We start from the raw sequence: 17,959 nt of genomic DNA, 5'->3' as shown, positions 1-17,959 counted from the left end.
AATAGGTCAATTTAGATTTACGTTACAAGGTTCCCATTTTCATAATAGATGTTAACATACTACTTATACAAATAGAGAAAGAACTACACTTTCTTAAGAGGATTATTACAGATTCTTTTTCGTGGGCTACACTGACTCACTTAATTCTAGACCTTTAAATTAAATTATGTTTATTGTGTTACATAGTCTTTCCTTGTGTGAACATGGCATTACATACCAAAACCCAGGAAGAGCCAATGAATAATTGAATAAGGAAAAAAAAACCCTAATGCCTAGTATCTTATAAAGATAATACATGCTGTTCCAATATAAGCAGGAGAAAAAGATCCACTGAAGTCTGGTTTCCCTAATAAATCATAGAATTCAGATATGGCATGGCATGACATTTTTGGGTCCTTCAAAATTCACATTTGATAAAATTAACAGAGTGGCAATATGACAAAAATGAAATAAAAAAAAAATATATCCAGTAAGTTTTACTCTAACATTGCCAGTTCATTAGCAGTTTCTGACTTGATACTCTAAGTGCTACACAACTTTCACGCAGATTTAAAGTATGTCAAACCTGAGGATGATGTTGGCTACGTGAGCAATTCTCAAAATTTTTTTCCATACTATGTCCAATGTAACAAAATAATTTCCAGATACCCCTCTCTCATCTAGCTACTAAAAAAAAGTAGTTGTGACCCCCATTGTTGGAAGAACCCATATTCCAGGTAGGTTAGGAACTCTTGTATTTTTTTAATTGCTGCTATTTCAGAATGAAGGATTTTCCCCACATTAGAACTTGAAAAAACCTCTTAACGTTAACTCATAATTAGATGCATAATTCAATTTTATTGAACATTTATAATTTCTTAAACTAAAAAGTACATTCAAATATACTGTTTTAATATCCAAACAGGTGCCAAAATATGTAATTTAAAAAAATTATTTCAACACATACAGATGTAATCTAACCCTACAAGAAACAGATGAAAACAGCATTGTTTGCAAATATGTCAGTCAACACTGTCAACAAAAGTGACTCTTGAACCATCTACAAAATTTTGTAGAAGTCTGCAGTAGACTCAAATAGCTACTAGCAGATTCTTCATATGGATTTTGTATGCTCAAAAGTCCAGCACTGAGGAGCTGCATATGTTGCCACTTGCACATTTGGAGAAGCTGCTGTAACTAAAAATCCATCTTCTTTACACTTTCCTGCCTAACTTCAACTTCATCAGTTCCTTCCATACTTGCTGCTATCTCTTCCACAGCAGTTGCATTATCTTTCTGGATAAATGTAGACGCCAGCAACAGTTCCCCTCTGTGGCCCCCCATGCTCTTGTGAGTCCTCTCCTCCTCGGAGTCATCCAGTTTTTTCCTCCTCAGCTGGAGCAGCACTGCAGAATATAGATGGACATTTTATTTTAAAATGTTTCATTAACTAGACTGGTAACATACATTGTTCCATCTATATTTGAAATATCACAAAATATTTACCTATTTGCTTTCACATTTGGGATTGAGGACATCCATTTTCTTCCCAAGAATTCTCCATCACAGTAAAGTAATGTTGATATAAAACACCATCTTTCCTTTTTCTTATATAATTCCAATTTGTAATAAAATTCACCTTAACAGCATCAACATGATTAAGCATAGAGTCTGATTTTTACTGGCAGAGTTATGAGGGCTTGCACTCATCTCGATGGTATTTCTGCATTTGGACATGTTACACGATAACTTCTGAATGCTGTGTCCAATCAATTCCAAAATTTTCAGGGAGTGTACTAAGTATCAACAGGCAGAACCCTACTCATTTTGGTGACAACCGGAAAAAACAAAGGGAGAAATGGGAGACACAGAATGGGTTTGCAGAACTAGCAGCTTCAGCCACCTCCACAACTGTCCACAGGAGCAAAGAACCAGTTGATGGCAGCCATTATCACCTTCCAGTTTTACAATACCCTCCCCTTAACTCTGCCCATCCTCCCAATACAGTTTAAAAATGTTGACAACTCTGAAAAAAAATAAAAGAAACAGAAAAAGGATGAATAAGAATGGCAGGGGAAATGGGAGCACACAGAACCCTGGCGGGGGGAAGGGAGGAGCTGGAAGGGGAGAATGGTGGACCTGGCATGAGGGGAAAGGGGACCACACAGCCCCTGGCATAGAGGAGATGCGGGCTGGGGAAAGCTTGTTGGGGAGAGGGGGATGTGGAGGGAGCCAAGGAGCCTTTGGGGTTGTGCAATGAGCTCAGACAATAGAAGCAACGTAGCAATAGTATCACCTGCTAGATTACTCCTATTTTTAAGTCGATTATATCTTTCCCTATGTCTTCATTGGGGAGACCGTTTAAAATGTTAGTAGAACCACATTCTCTGTAAACGCAAGAGAGACTTATACATCCCTGTCATGCTGCTGTAGTTTGGGTGACAGGAGAAAACATTCTGATAACAGGGCATTACACGTATTAGATGCTAAATGTACTTTTTTATTATACATACAAAAAAAAGAGGCTATGTTAAAAGAACACTTAGGTTGCCAGTCAAGCATTCGTAAATTAGGAAATACTAGATTTAGGGTTGTCTGTGCAAACTAAGTTCTGCCTCCATTGTGCATCTTTCCTATGCACTGAATGAGGCAGAGTTCTGTGGAAAAGACAGCATGTGATCATGCAGTTAAAGACAACCATAATGCATATGCACAAGGGGTCAAATAAGGTTGCACAGACAACCATAAATCTGACATTTTCTAACTTTCAAGTGCTTGACTTTGCTACCTAAATAATGATCTCTAATTTAGGGTTTTTTCTACATAATTTCCTAAGTTTTTAGTCAAGGAAAAAGGTAATATAATTTGTTTTTATGTGCAACTGTAACAATCCCTATCATGCAGTGTTTAACCCTGAGCCTTTCAGCAGTGGAGTAGAGACTGCAACCCCTTAAACCACAGAATTAACTTCATTAACATGCAGCAGCAAAAGGTGGTTATTCAGGATGGGTCTATCGGCTTGGGGAGTGGTTGAAGGGGTAGCCCAGCTGGTCTGGCTTTCCCATCCCCCTGAAATTCGGGGAGCTCCTGCTGCTCCTGGTGTCCCTAGAAAAGGGCCAAGGAAGTGGGCCACTTGGGCTGTTTGCTGAATCTGTGGGTGGATGAGGAGGAAGGCAGAGCCCAGCCTGGTTCCCGCCTCATGTGGTGCCTCCATAGGAGGGTATGGGACACTGGGGCCATGAGCCATGTCCAGGTGAGGGGACCTCAGCTCTTCCCCTTCCCCTCTCCAGCTGCTTTGGAAGCTCCTACTAGTTCCCAGTATGTCTGCTGTTGTAGTAGCAGCAACAGCATGAGCCACGAGCATGCTGCCAACATTTTCCTGAGGAATGCAAGCAAAAGGTGGCATTTTCTAAACAGCCTGTAACATAGCAAAAGCTGAACACAATTTCATGGGACAAAGAAAAGGTACTTCCCTAGCCTAATGGCATGCCCCCATGTCAAATATCAAAAGTTCACCTCAAACAATAGAAAAGTGATAGAAATGTCCTGAGAGTTCTTTACAGAGGAAAGTGTTAGGCAATTTAAGTATAAGGGTCGTTACCAATTCCCCCTGTAATAACTTCGGTCTGGTCTACTCCTAAAAATTAGATCAACCTAGACTGACATTGCTTGGGGCTGTGAAAAATTTTGTGCCCTGGGCAGTATAGTTAGGTCAAGCTAACCCCTGCTGTAGATGCATCTAGGTCAGAGGTGGGCAAATTACGGCCCGTGCACCAATTCCAGCCCATGGGACCATCCTGCCCAGCCCTTGAGCTCCCAGCCAGGGAGGCTAGCCAGCCCCGGCCCCTCCCCTGCTGTCCCCTCTCTCCCGCAGCCTCACCTCACCACGCCACCAGTGCTCTGGTCCACCGCTCCTGGCATGTGGTGCGGCTGGCTCCGGCTGGGCTGCGAGCTCCTGACGCTCTGAGTGATTTTTCAGGCTTATCACAGTACTAAATTTTGTATTCTTCACAATACTGTAGACATAATTCACTCAATCTTTTTTGTACTATTTACTTAAACATATTAAGAAACCTTACTAGAATTATACAACAATTGAAGTGATCTTCCAGAATAAGACAGCATGCGAAAGAAATTCAAGTTCTGAGACGCAGCCAATTCTGGCCCATTTTAGTTCGCTAAGAACCTGAGGAAAAGTATATATATCTCTTTATCTTTTCATTGCCTGCTACATTTACCACTGCCAGCATTCTGCTACCTACAATGTGACTAGACAAAAGGACATGGTGATACCTTGTTACAAATGCTCTCTGAAACATTGTCCTTTATACTCTTACCAGTAAGTATACGAGACTCTAGAGCAGGGGACGGCACATCTGGGTATGGAAATTGTATGGTGGGCCATGAATGCTCTTGAAATTGGGGGTTGGGGGGCGGGAGGACTCTGGCTGCGGGCTCTGGGGATGAGGGGTTTGGGGTGCAGGAGGGTGCTCCAGGCTGGGACCGAGGGGTTCAGAGGGCGGGAGGAGGATCAGGGCTGGGGCCAAGGGTCAGGCTCCAGGAGGTGCTCACCTCAATCAGGTCCTGGAAACAGCGGCATGTCCCTCCTCCAGCTCCTACGTGGAGGCGCAGCCAGGCTGCTCTGCGTATTCCCCTGTCCGCAGGCACCGCCCCTGCAGCTCCCACTGGCTGTGATTCCTGGCCAATGGGAGTTGCGGGGGTGGCGCTTGGGGTGGGGACAGTGCCCCTACGCATAGAAGCTGGGGGAGGGGGGAGATGTGCTGCTGCTTCCAGGAGCTGTGCGGAGTGGGGCAAGACCCCAACCCTGCTCCCCAGCTGCAGCACTGGAGTGGGGCAAGCCCCAGACCCTCACTTCCCGGCGAGAGCTCGAGGGCCGAATTAAAACATTTGGAGGCCCCCAGGCTGTAGTTTGCCCACCTCTGCTTTAGTGAGATGAAAGCTGAATTTCCATATAGAAAGTTAACATGAACTGTCAGTTTCAGATTAAATATTAAACAGAATATGTAATTACATTTTAATCAAGAGAATTATTGGATTATTGCAATAATCACTGAAGGTATACATCTGTTGTCACTAATTGGTAGTAAATGGAAATCCATTCTCCCCTCCAATTAGTATTAAAGTACAGGAACTCCTCACTTAACGTTGTAGTTATGTTCCTGAAAAATGTGACTAAGTGAATCGATGTTAAGTGAATCCAATTTCCCCATAAGAATTAATGTAAATGGGGGTGGTTAGGTTCCAGGGAAATTTTTTTTTTTTTTGCCAGAAAAGGCATTATACACATTTTAAACAAGAATTTAATACTACAATCACTGCTGAGTATGAAGCTTGGTTGAGGTGGTGGAGTAAGAAAGTAGAAGAGGGTGGATTGTCTGGCTACTCCTCTTGCTGAACTTTCTGAACTTGAAAAAACGCATCTAGAGATTGTTTTGCTTCCCTTTTTAATTTTCCCCTTGGTAAATTTCTTTATAGCCAATCATTAGATGACCAACTCCCCTAATCACTTTGGAGCTGCGTTCCCTGTCAGGATAGTCACCACTCAGGATTTGCAAGCCAGCTTCAATCATTTGGAAAGCTTCAGAAAGACGTTTGGCAGTCAAATTTCGATGGGTTGGTTCTTCTTCTACTTCTTGGCCCTCTTCTTCCATTGCTCTCGTCACCTCTAGTTGCATCAGATCTTCATTGGTTAGCTCTTCTCCGTGTCACTGCAGAAGTTGTGTAATGTTGGCTTCCTCCACCTCATCAAAACCAGCTTTCTTGGCCAAGCCGAGGATATCTTTCTTCATAGCAGGGACAACATGTTTAAATCCTATTAAGTCACTGGAGACAATGAGGCAGGCAAGGAGGCTAAAGGTGCTGTAGGCTAGGAGAAGCATGTTGCGCAGCAGCAGCTTCCTCTACTCTGCAAGCACCAGGGCGGCGGCTCAACTCCCAGCCCGCCCACTCTACCCCTTTCCCCAAGCCCCCACCCTTGACCCGCCTCTTCTCCTCCCCCCCAACCTTTACTTCACAGGCTGCTTCCTCGCTCCTACCCCCTCCCTCCTGCCTAAACATGGCAAGCCAGCCGATTGCCGCGGGCAGGAGGGAGGAGGGGAAAGGCACTGATCCGCAGCGTCTGCTGGGGGGGGCATCGTTGGGATGCGGGGAGCGTAGGGAGGCTGCCTCCTGTGGAGAAAGCAGGCAGCCAAACAACATAAGAGTGGAGCATTGCTCAACTTTAAACAAGCATGTTCCCTAACTGATCAGCAATGTAACAACGAAACAACGTTAACCGGGACGACTTTAAATGAGGAGTTCCTGTATTTGTATATTACGTGTGTGTGTGTGTGTGTATAAAAATGTCACGCAAGTAATTTTATTTTGAAATATAATATGCATAAGAGCCTATTAACATACAGAAAGCAGCAAGATAGACTATATAAATTACCTGATGTAAAGAAAACCTCAGCAACCAGTTTCAAGAAATAGGTTGTACATAAATCGGAAGAATTAGGCATGAAGCCTTGACATTTATTTAAAAGAGGCAACAAACACTGTCGTAACTTCTACCCCCTTACAAACAATTACAGTGTTATATTGAGTGTAAGATCTTATGGACAAACTTTCATCACGATGGCACGACCATTAAAATGAGGATCTAGAGAGAGACAGAATTCTGTAAAATTTTTCAGCACCAATTGTCAAACTTGATTCCTCAGCCATTTCCAAATTAAAGCCAGAATCATTCCCTTCCCTATATAACAGTTGTATGGGAGCAGCATAAATATACAAATAGTGTAACTGGTACAATTCCAAAGTTGTATGTCAGAAGAGCTCCAGCAGCATGTAATAAATTTAATACTTTCATGCTGGAAAAGGAAAAAAAGTAACATTCTTACCTTCAATGCCCTTGTTGCATCAGAAGGATTTAATAGGATTTAAGACAGTGCAAGAGAGTCAGGAAAAATTATTTGGAATTAAGATGATGTTTCCAACACACATGGACTAGAAACTAAGTTGCAACTCTGCAAAGCCTGGAGAATCGTGTTAAGATGAAATTCAGATATTAAACAAGGCTTTGGAAATGGATCTGTGGCATCTGTCATTCATTTCTAGTGATACCAGAAGTGATCAACTGAAGTTATTGTGAAATGAGAGTATACCAGACAATCAACTAATTACACAAGTACATTTAAAATTCCAACAACTACAGATATTTGCAAAAATACAGCCATTCCCATCAAGTCACAAAACTTAAGTTTACACATATTACGAATAGAGATTAGCAAGATTTTTTTTCAGGGAAGGAATGTCCAATATTGCACTCCCTGTATCAGAACACCTAATGTATATAATGCTTCAAAACTGAAACCATTTAAAGTTACTGAAGCTTTAGAACGCATGATAGAGAAGATATTTATCTCAGAGAATATAAATACTACTCTTTCACATATTGTATTCTTCTGTGCAGGGAAGATTTGTAAATTGCTTAAGACCTTTCCTCTAAGCAAAAGGAAATTTTCAGGTGAGTTTTCCTAAAAGTTATCTTACAAAAAGAAAATTAACAGTACAAAAGTATTATGTGTCTACCCTAACCAAGACAGAGATATGGTAACCTATGTCTACAAATATTGTAAACTGTTTCCTTTGACAACATGATAGAACTGTTTATGGATAGTATTATGCAGCTCCACCTTTTATAGCACCATTCACACGAATATAAGCCAACTCTGTCTCCTTTAATTTTACATTAACTACTTACAGCAAGCAGGAATTCTCCACAAACAATTGATTCTTGTACCTTTCCCACACACCCCCATCCCACAGCTTGGAGACTAGCCTCGCTGAAATCACAGTCACCAGGAAAGCTACCTTCTATGATAGGTGAGACAGGGAGCACGAGGCCAAAGGCTCGAAGTGTGGGCTTATGAGCCTGCTACAGCGCTTCCCCGGAGCTTGGGCCCGAGATCCCAACGTGGGTGAAGAGTTGCCTGGCATGGGACTGTGCTCACACCCAGTCTTATTCTTTCCCTTGTGGGAGGTTGGAGACTGGCCTCGTCCCGCCTTCTTGGGCTTCTTAGTGGGAGCCATGGCTGGGGACTGGTGCTGGCTAGTGGATGGTCCCGGTGGGGCGCTGCGCACCAAGGTCACAGTACTCGGCGCCAAGTCGGAGTGTTGCTCCGGTGCCGGGGTGAGGGTCGACTCCATAAGGAGCGCTCTTAGATGAATATCACACTCCTTTTAGTTCTTGGCTTGAAGGACTTGCAAATTTTGCACTTCTCCCTAATTCGTCCTTCGCCCAAGCAACGCAGACAACTGTTATGTGGATCACTAACGGGCATGGGCCTCTTGCAGCAATCACAGAGCTTAGAGCCTAGGGATCAGGACACGCCCTGATCAGAGGCAAAGTCCTGTTCAGGACCTACAAAGTCTCTAACTATAGCTAAGGGAGTTATAAACACTAATAAAAAACTACACACAGTATAAACAGGCGATAACTAGTTTGTAAGAACAAGCACCTACAGCACTAACTGAAACAGCAACAGTTCCAGCACCGTCACTGGCGGCAAGAAGGAACTGAGGATGGGGGGAACTGGCGGCATCCTATATGCTGCGGAATGTGCACGCCACTCCAGGGGGCACCGGAGCTGGTCCCCTACAGATACTGCTGAGGGAAAAACTTCCAGCACCAGCGCATGTGACAAGCACACACACCTACGCTGAATGGACATAAGCAATCACTCGAAGAAGAATGGATAATATTTGTATATTCCTGATGTACTGTCCATCAGATTTCAATTCTCTTCAGTTTTTTTTAAATCATGTGATAACTGTAATGCACCTGTGCTTTGAACTATAACGGTCACGGTGTAAAAGTTATATTTTTTTTGCTCATCTATATATTCAACAAGAAATCGCAAGAAATTCTTTTCAACAGCAAAATCACACAGAAGTCAAACTGGCAGATGGATGTTTAAAACCAAAGCACATGTATTCCATAAAAGATGCAATAAAGCCTCAAGACATTGCTAGTGTCAATTTGCTTAAATGCTCTATGAAAACTATGGAAAATAAATGCTCATCATGTAAAGTATCACTTGAACTAGTTGACATCTGTGGCTAAAAGAAGATATATGAACATGAAACACTATTTCTGACAATCTGACTTCTCATTACTGAGACTAATTTGTCTGCAACGATTGTAATCTTGGACTCTAATTTGTGTAATATAATCTTTTATATTTCAGATAATTCAGTGTTCTTTACGGTTAAGTGTATATAAAAATGCTGGGTCTTCATTCAGTTTCATGTTTTAATAAAGAAACTGTCTGATGTAACTCTCCCTCCCCCCCGCAATTTGAGTTATAATATTGTCACGTATAACCAAAATTATAAGCAACTCAAATCTTTTGACACAGAGCTTCCAGAACACAGAATGTTGTTGCCAACCAGGAGACAGGAAGGATTTTTTTTCCATGATGTCCGAGATTTTTTTTCTGAGAGTGTAATTTTTTCCCAACCCTCTTAAAAATTTCCTCTAAAGTAAAATTTAATTTTGGGAGAAACAACTTAAGCAAAATATTCTATTAGTTAAAGATTACTGTTTAATAAAAATGTCTGATTTGTTAGATCAAGAGACTTAGCCCATTTATCTTGTACTGTTCAGATACAGTATTTTAAAATGATAAGATCTTTACAATTCAACCACTGATAGTCCATCACATCACACAAAACACCCAGGAAAAAAACAGATTAATGGAAATGACTCAACTGTAACCTAAATTCTTCAAGATGAATGCTGCACGTTCCCACTTATGGCATACACTAACAGTGTGGTCTGGATGCATTGACAATACATCTCAGAATCCAAGCTGCATCATCAGTACCTCCTATGAGCGAGAATGTGCAGAGGCTACTCAAAGGAACAAAAAAAGTTAAGGGTGAAATAATTTCACTGGAATCCCTATCTCACCCAGAAACCAGAGTAACAATTACTTTACAAAATCTCATCAACTTTAGAAAACTCCATATATATATATGTATTTTTTCCAGATTTTCCAGTTAAGAGATGCAGCCATATTTTCATTGATCATTACCCTTTCTTACACTGTTCACCCAGGCTTAGCTTTATTCCTAAAATATAAGCAAAATAAGTAGGAAGTAAAACTCCTTTTTCTATTTGAGAGATCCATTTTCAATACACCAAAACAATATCATTACAGTATTACTCATTATAAAAAAACCCAGATGTTAGTTGCTACACAATATAGATAAAAATATGGACTAGTATTCATTACATACACGAATCTACAATGGCATAGAATTTACATTTCATTACACCAGATTCATCGTTCCATTTCTATTATTAAAAAATTCTGTTAGTCTACTAACATGCCTTACTGAGAATATAGATAGCTCTTATATAACTAAAATTGAGAACGGCTAATATGAAACAAAACATTTTACATGAGCAATATAATTTTTTACTTACCTTTAAAAGTTCAAAATAGTGAAGACAGTGATAAACGGGAGCAAGAAGCAGCCTTGGTAGAACATACTGAACAGCTTCTTTAAAACCTTCTCCTATTGACTGGAAACAAAAATGGTCTTAATCTTAAAACAAAAGATGTTTTGTAACACAATGGTATATTCTTAAAAACATTTAAAAAAAGATATTGTACCTGTAAATAGAATGCTGCTCCAGGCTTTGATAACTGACCAAGAAAGTGATCATGAAAAGCAGGTCGCAAAATATCTTGAGCGTATGATTCATATGGATCAAATGCCAGTTCCTAAGAAGGAATACAAAGTAAATTTTTTAAATGGGTTAGTATCAAAGCTTCATGTTATTGGTAAAAATATGAAGTATATTACATAGGAGAAAACTTTATATATACTTTTATCAGTAAGCACATTTATAAAGATTTAGGCCCCAATTCTGAGAAGATTTAAGCATATGCTTAACGTCATGCATTGTTAGTTATCAGTGTGAAAAGTTAAACTCATGCTCAAGTCTTTGCAGAAACAGGGTCTCAGACACTCCCATTTTGATTTCAGTCTCCAAAGGTCAAGTTTGATACTTCTAAACCTTAAAGCTCTTGTTCATTTCATTTCTGCCAGTACCTTGTCCCTCCACCTGCATGTACTGGAAATAAGGAGGAATTATGATAGTTGGGGGCTACACTTCTCTTATATAGTCTCTGGACCTGAAAATTTGGCGGCATGAGGGGATGCTCATGCAGCCCCGAATGGTCAAAGCCCTTCAAAAATGTCCCAAAGACCTGCGCAACCAGGGGGCAATCCGTTAGCGGGGAACCCCTCCTCCAAAAACTGCCAAAACACACTTCGCAATTATGAGTGGAAGATACCCATAGTGAAACTGCTCCCACAGCCTTTTTGTGACTCAAACTAGTCTATAGTCTCAGAATCAAAGGTAGGTCAGTACGGTAAATCTTGAGAGCCTGGGAAAATCTGCCCTGTGATGACTGTTTCTTTGAAGAAGGTAGATGTCAATGTAGCCAGCCAAGACAGCTGAAACAAAGATGTACTGAACAACCAAAAAACATTTATTCTTTTTTAAAAATTACTCCAGTTATCTAGGACATACAAGGCGTATAACAAAAATAAAATATATATTATAAAAACAAACTTTAATGTTCTTACTTACCTCTGCTAGGTCTTCAAAACAACTGCCTACTAACGGGTGGGGACTGCCTTCATCTGTCATTTCTACGGTGTCCTCAATGTGGCCCAGTAGCTTCACGCTAAGTTCATGAATATCTGATATACGACTAAATATATTTTCCACATCCTGAAGGAAGAAATGGAATCATCAGACAATAAATATCCATGGTGAATAAGAGAGAGAAATTAAATCCATAAGACAAAATATATAGCACACAAAGCAAGCTACTTAATCAGTTATAATATTGAACAAACACTGATTAGTTTCTCAGCTAAAGCAAGGTTATAAATATTGTAGGTAACGGACAGGTGATTAATTACTGACTCCTGTTTGGAAGAAAAATAATGGGAGAAGAAACAGAGAACTTAAGTATTTAACAAATATGGCTATTTCTTTCATAGAATCAAACTCTTTAGCGCTTCCCACAAGTGTTGCCTTTTGGTTTCCATTTCAAATTTGAGTTAAAAATAGTAATAACCCAAATGTTAACCTGCCCTATGCAGTATACACAGTATTACATACAAATCAGACCACCATTCAATTGCCCAATTTGTGTTCTGAACCCACTGGTGAAACCTAAAGTCTAGCAAGGAAGAAAGATGAACCTGGTGGAAGAGGTGAGCCAAACTTTTCAGCTTGGTTACTCTTAATCCAGTTTTCAGCAGCTCAGGATCTACTGCACATACCCAACTTTGTACACTATGAGTAAAATCCTGGCCCCAGTGAAGTCAATGGCAGAACTGCCACTGACATCAGTGGAGCCAGAATTTCACCCTACAGCTTCACCTATAGAAAGAATGGCTGGAGGAAAGGTTTGGCAGAATCAGAAAGACAGTTCAACTACATGGAGCTCTAGCATTCAGAGAGAGATCTCATGTAGCTAAGAAAGTGCATGACACTGACAGGAAAACAGACATTCCAATTCCCATGCTATGCCAGACTACTGGCCTATGTTAAACAATATTGCAAAAAACAGGCAGCACTTGTTGTTCAAAAAATTGCAAACTTGGCACACCTCCTAAATTTCTATCCAGTAATGCACTTAGCCAATTACGCAATTTTATTTAATTATGCAATGCCAAACAAAGAGGAAGAACATCCTTCCGGTTCCTCAAACATGGTCAGTTTATGACCTGAAGCATAAGTTTTAATCATCCTCAATGGTCTTAAAATCTTTGCATTTATGTAGGATTTTCATAAGAGGCTCTTTTAAAAAAGTGTTTTACAAACACTTTCCCCTTCTACTTACAAAGATCAATAAATATTTTTTTTCTTTCCCACACACACACTATATATATATATATATATATATATATATATATATATATATATATATATATATATAAAAAAAAAGGAACCTGAGGCACAAAGATTAAGTTACTTGCAGAACGTCTCACAACCCAGTGGCAGAGTAAGTAACACAGGGATCCCAATTCTAAGCCCTTTAATATTTCCACAATACTGCCTGTGTTTATATTTTCAAGGCACTTCAGTACTACATAGTGACAGGCAGAAACAGAAGACAGGCACGATAGACTAGGGCATTCAAACAATTTGGATCTTAATGTGCACTTCAGTGTTGTTGGTTTTGCTTTTAAAAATGCAGTTTATATGGTAGCTGTACAAGTGGGTTGAGAAATGGTACAGGAGAAACTTACTTCAACTCCCATAACGTCATTACAATAGTTCCCAGTGCACTAAATTGACTTTCTAGGATGCCAGAGAAGTGCAAGGGGAATATAATGCTAAATAGTATAGGACACTCAGCCCACTCTGCTCTACAATTCTATATTCTGGATTCTAGACTTCTGGGCTGGGAGGGAGGAAAACATCCCCCTAATCCCTCATCATTTATTTCAGGATGAGCTATAATAAATTCCCATGCTGCCTATCCCCCTTTTCCTGCGTCTCCTTTCTTACCTCCATTTCAATCCTTACACCATGTGTGCATACACACACCCCTTTTCTCAGCCTGTTCTTTCAGAGTTGCCTTTGTAGAGCGAGAGGCAGCATCAACATAAGAACATCTGCTATTGTATTTTGTTTGTTCATCAACAGTTCTGGGCTGGAGCGACAAGTGTCGAGAAACAGATGGCTTTCTGATAGTTCTTCCTATACTATAGGAATGTGATGCCGGACAAAAGTTAGGTCCCAGAAATTCTCATCTATATTAATGCAAACGTAAGCTTGATATGCATTAGTTGTAACATCTATATAATACTTACATGAGCTGAAAACAATTTGGAGTTGGAGACAAAAGGCTCTCTAAAAACTTTTATAATGAGATTTAGTTCCCGTATGTACTGTCGAACCTCTGCCATAAATGACTTGACTAGATCATAATAGGTTTGTTCCCCTGAGGTGGAGGGTTCCTCATCAGATAAAGTTAGTGTACTTATATCTTCTACATCTTGATGGAACATATCCATCAACACCTGTGTAAATGAAATTGGAGAAAGTAAGTGGTTTCTTTAAATATACACAAAAATTTGATACAAAAGTTACCAGTGGGAAGGGAAATAAAATTGTTATAAAAGATATAGTTGAATACTATTAATGGAAGGCTTTGTATGTTGCCTTGAGGTTGGTTAAATATATCTGGTAAAAAAGAAATTGAATTAAGAAAAAATAATTAAAAAAAACTAGCTAGGTATCATCCTAATTCTAACTCAGAGCTACAGGAAAGAACTGACTGGTAGTTTGGACTGTTCTACACTTTATAGCCCATACGGAAGAGGGGCAGCAGGTTCATGCACATACGGCACACACACCTACAAGTGGGATTCACAAGGACAAATGCTTGGAAATATGCAGTTCGGTTAATGGGCCTGTCCTCCATATGGGGTAGGGGTATGGAGGAAGCAGAAAGAAGGAAATATAGCTTATATTATTTGAGACTGATCCTACTTAAGATGCTTATGGACAGAAGGTAAGGATTACATTACATAAAGGGGCAGCCTACAAGCACCATGAAGGTACTTGAGGGAATACTGGACTAATGCATATCTATGACAGAGCATAGGCAAGTGTTGACATCTTCATGTCATCTCAGAGTTAACTGATAAGGCTGGGCTAAGTCTGGGAATGCGGTATGGGCCATGTCTGTGTTTGATGTGGTGAATAAGGCAGAGCCACAGAAGTCTCCCTCTAGCAGGTTGTCGCTTTGGGGCAAATACCAACAAGCTGCATGTTTGCTTCAGAGCCCTTCAGAAACCTGGGAGGTTTCTACTGTTTATGCATGGGGTTGTTGCAACTCTTCAGAAGTGTCACTGTAGTGTACTAAGAAAAGGAGTACTTGTGACACCTTAGAGACTAACCAATTTATTTGAGCATAAGCTTTCGTGAGCTACAGCTCACTTCATCGGATGCATAAAGTGGAAAATACAGTGAGGAGATTTATATACACAAATGTAGTGTACTAGGCACCCTTACATCCAAACCCTGTAAAGGCCAGTTTCTTGGCCAATGCATTTTGCTAGTCCCACCAACAGCTGAAGGAGGCAGATTAGGAGAAAGAATCGAAGGAATCAGCATCATTACCACAATCATATGGCAGGTACCCAAGCTTCTGATGAACATCCACATACAGACATGTATCTACCAGCAATGGTGATGCAGACAGCTGCCCTATACTATTAAGCCCTGGTCTGGTCAACATAAGACAGCTTTTGTCAACCTAATTACGTTAGAGAACACACCACAGCCTTGCTCCCACCAATGTAAGTGCCCTACTACCCCGAGATAATAACTCCACCTCCATGAGAGGCATAGGGCTTATGTTGGTGTAGTTAGGGTGAGGCAATGTCTGTGTAAACACTGCAGGTTACTTACATTGGCTGTCATTCTTATCCATGTTAGGGCTCCATGCTGGAGCCATGAAATTGACAAGAAAGAGTTCACAGTTTGGGCTGTCACTCCAGGTGGTGGTGGTGGTGGGGGGGGGCTCCAGCTAGAGCCCAGCTGTCCCCCGGGATGCTGGCTCCCCACAGGGCTGCTGCCCCAGATTCCCACCGGGGGCCCAAGGTGGGCAGGGAAGCACATGCTCCCGGCAGGGAGCTGAGCAGATCTGAGAGCCCGGGCTCCAGCCCCACACTGCCAGTGGAAGTGCTCCTTATGAGGCTGTGCACCACCACCAGAAGGAGGGGGTGTGGACATGAACCACTGCAGTAATTACTGCAGTGGCGATAAGTCAACCTAACATAGGTCAACTTAAGTTTGTAGTATAGACATGCCCTAAGTGTCTTAATGGTTATTAAGGTCTCACAAGGTACTTCACTTTCCTTTAAAGCTAAGGAAGAAATGAATGGGGGAAGAGGGCACAGTCAATACAAGGCTGAAGCAAGATAGGGGACCAGTCACTAGAGCAACAACAAGAAATGAAAACCCCAATGAGCTGATTAACACGAGTAACGCCAACAACAGACAGGGTAAACACAGTGAGAAGGGGACACAAGAAAGGTTCCATGGACTTCAATGGAACTAGAGGCTCTGACCTCTTTTGAGGGACTGATTCCGAATTGTGTGGGGTTTTTTTGTTTTGGTTTTTTTGAAAGAGAAAAAATACAGATTATTTGCCCTCCAATGTGTCAAAAGATTGAGACTAGGTGCCCAAGGCAGCTAGAATGCAGCAACGCTTGAGTACAAGCCAAAGGAATTTGGCTTATCGACCAACCATAGTCAGAAAGACAGTCTTCTGGACCACTGGGGTATGCTGGGGTTGCATGAAGTGTCCCAAATAAAACTTTGCACCATCAACCCCCAGGAATGCTCTACACTGAAGTCACTGTTGTCTCAAAACAGCAATAATTTTAGAAGTTCACGTACTGCTGGGGGGTTTCTAAAGGAAGAGACATCAAAATTCTACATTACAATACATTTAAGAACTAAGAATAATATTCAACATTAAGATTTTTAGACACCATTCAAGATCTGGTTAAAAATTTAATACTGCCCCCCCCCAAATTCCATTCATTTGACAAGTATGAATTATACCACCTACCTTATCAGCACACATTGCCACTTTAATGTCTTGTTTTGTAATTTCATAATGTCTTATATTTCGTACGTAATTCCCAACGAGCTTCAAGATATCTGCAGAAATGTATTCTAATACTGCTACTATGTAAACAGATACTTGGTGGTCAATTTTATAACCTAGAACTTCCTAAAAGTAAAAAAACAAAAAGTGCATCATTAAATGTGTTATACAACCAGTCAAATAACTAATTTATGTATTTTAGAATAAACTTATGAAATTATGTTTAATGACTATTGCACTAGACAGTCAACATCTGTCCATCATTAGTACTAGCAATACAAAAAATACTTCTTTCTATACGTATAATAAAAATAACAGTGGTATCATAGACAACACTGCATGGTTCATACTGACTTTGAAATGCTGACAGTGCTACCAAGCATTTATAACATGCAATACAGTTCTACTTGACACGATCTAAAAGCACTGAATTCTCTATTACTCAGCCAGAATAAAAGTATTGCAATTTTTAGCAGATAGGTATTTAGGGTTTTCTTTTTTTTTGAAAACTGTTCCTAACCTTTCAAGATATGTTGCACATGTACATTCCTCTCTTGATGTGCGTGCACCCCACGCAGATCACAAGAAATTTTTCCCTCAGTGGTACTCATTTGGCGGGGCTTGAGCACCCTCTGCTGGCACCAGTAAAGGGGTCCAGCTCACCCTGAGCCCCCTCAGTTCCTTCTATCCAGAAACTCCGATGCAGAGGGGTAGGAGGGCAAGTTATAGAATGCACATGTGCAACACATCTCATAGAACAAGAGATAGAAAAGGTTAATAACTGCTGTTTTTCTTCTTTGTGCATTCCATGTGCATTCCATTCTTGGTGAGTGTCAAGCAGTTAAATAGGCAGAGGGATCAGAGTTTATGTACACAGACTGCAGTACATCTCACCCAAATTTGGCATAATTTCTAAACTACTGGGTGATGGTATAATGGGAGGAGACAGTGTGCACCGATGACTCGGTTGCTGCTTTACAAATGTCCAGCATAGGGATCTGCGCTAGGAATGCCACTGAGGATGCTTGAGATCTTGTGAAGCTTGCCCAGTGGTGAAACACCTGTCAGATCATAACAAGTGCAGATACTTACAGTTATCTCAGATGAAATTCTCTGTGAAGAGACTGGAAGATCGTTCATTCTATCAACTATAGTCATGAACAGTTGGGTGGGTTTGGTCCTGTCTATGGATGTTAGATGAGCACTGGTTCTACAGTGTGTGTAGCAGTTGCTCATCCATATTTGCATGTGGT

At 40.7% G+C, this 17,959-nt stretch overlaps 1 protein-coding gene across 1 annotated transcript in view; it reads right to left on the bottom strand.

The window, feature by feature from the left end:
• Positions 1 to 17,959, bottom strand: part of SOS1 (SOS Ras/Rac guanine nucleotide exchange factor 1) — a 92,014-nt gene that overhangs the window by 45,769 nt on the left and 28,286 nt on the right. The window contains exons 4-8 of the mRNA XM_048842401.2: positions 16,668 to 16,832; positions 13,894 to 14,103; positions 11,651 to 11,794; positions 10,665 to 10,775; positions 10,475 to 10,573 (exon numbers count right to left, since the gene is read on the bottom strand). Of these exons, the coding sequence (XP_048698358.2) occupies positions 10,475 to 10,573; positions 10,665 to 10,775; positions 11,651 to 11,794; positions 13,894 to 14,103; positions 16,668 to 16,832 (729 nt within the window). The remainder of the gene's footprint in view (positions 1 to 10,474; positions 10,574 to 10,664; positions 10,776 to 11,650; positions 11,795 to 13,893; positions 14,104 to 16,667; positions 16,833 to 17,959) is intronic.

The sequence above is a fragment of the Caretta caretta genome, chromosome 3, assembly GCF_965140235.1.
Source record: "Caretta caretta isolate rCarCar2 chromosome 3, rCarCar1.hap1, whole genome shotgun sequence".
NCBI classification, from domain to species: Eukaryota; Metazoa; Chordata; order Testudines; family Cheloniidae; genus Caretta; species Caretta caretta.
The sequence above is the reverse complement of the archived record's forward strand: the minus strand, read 5'-3'. Positions and strand labels throughout refer to the sequence as shown.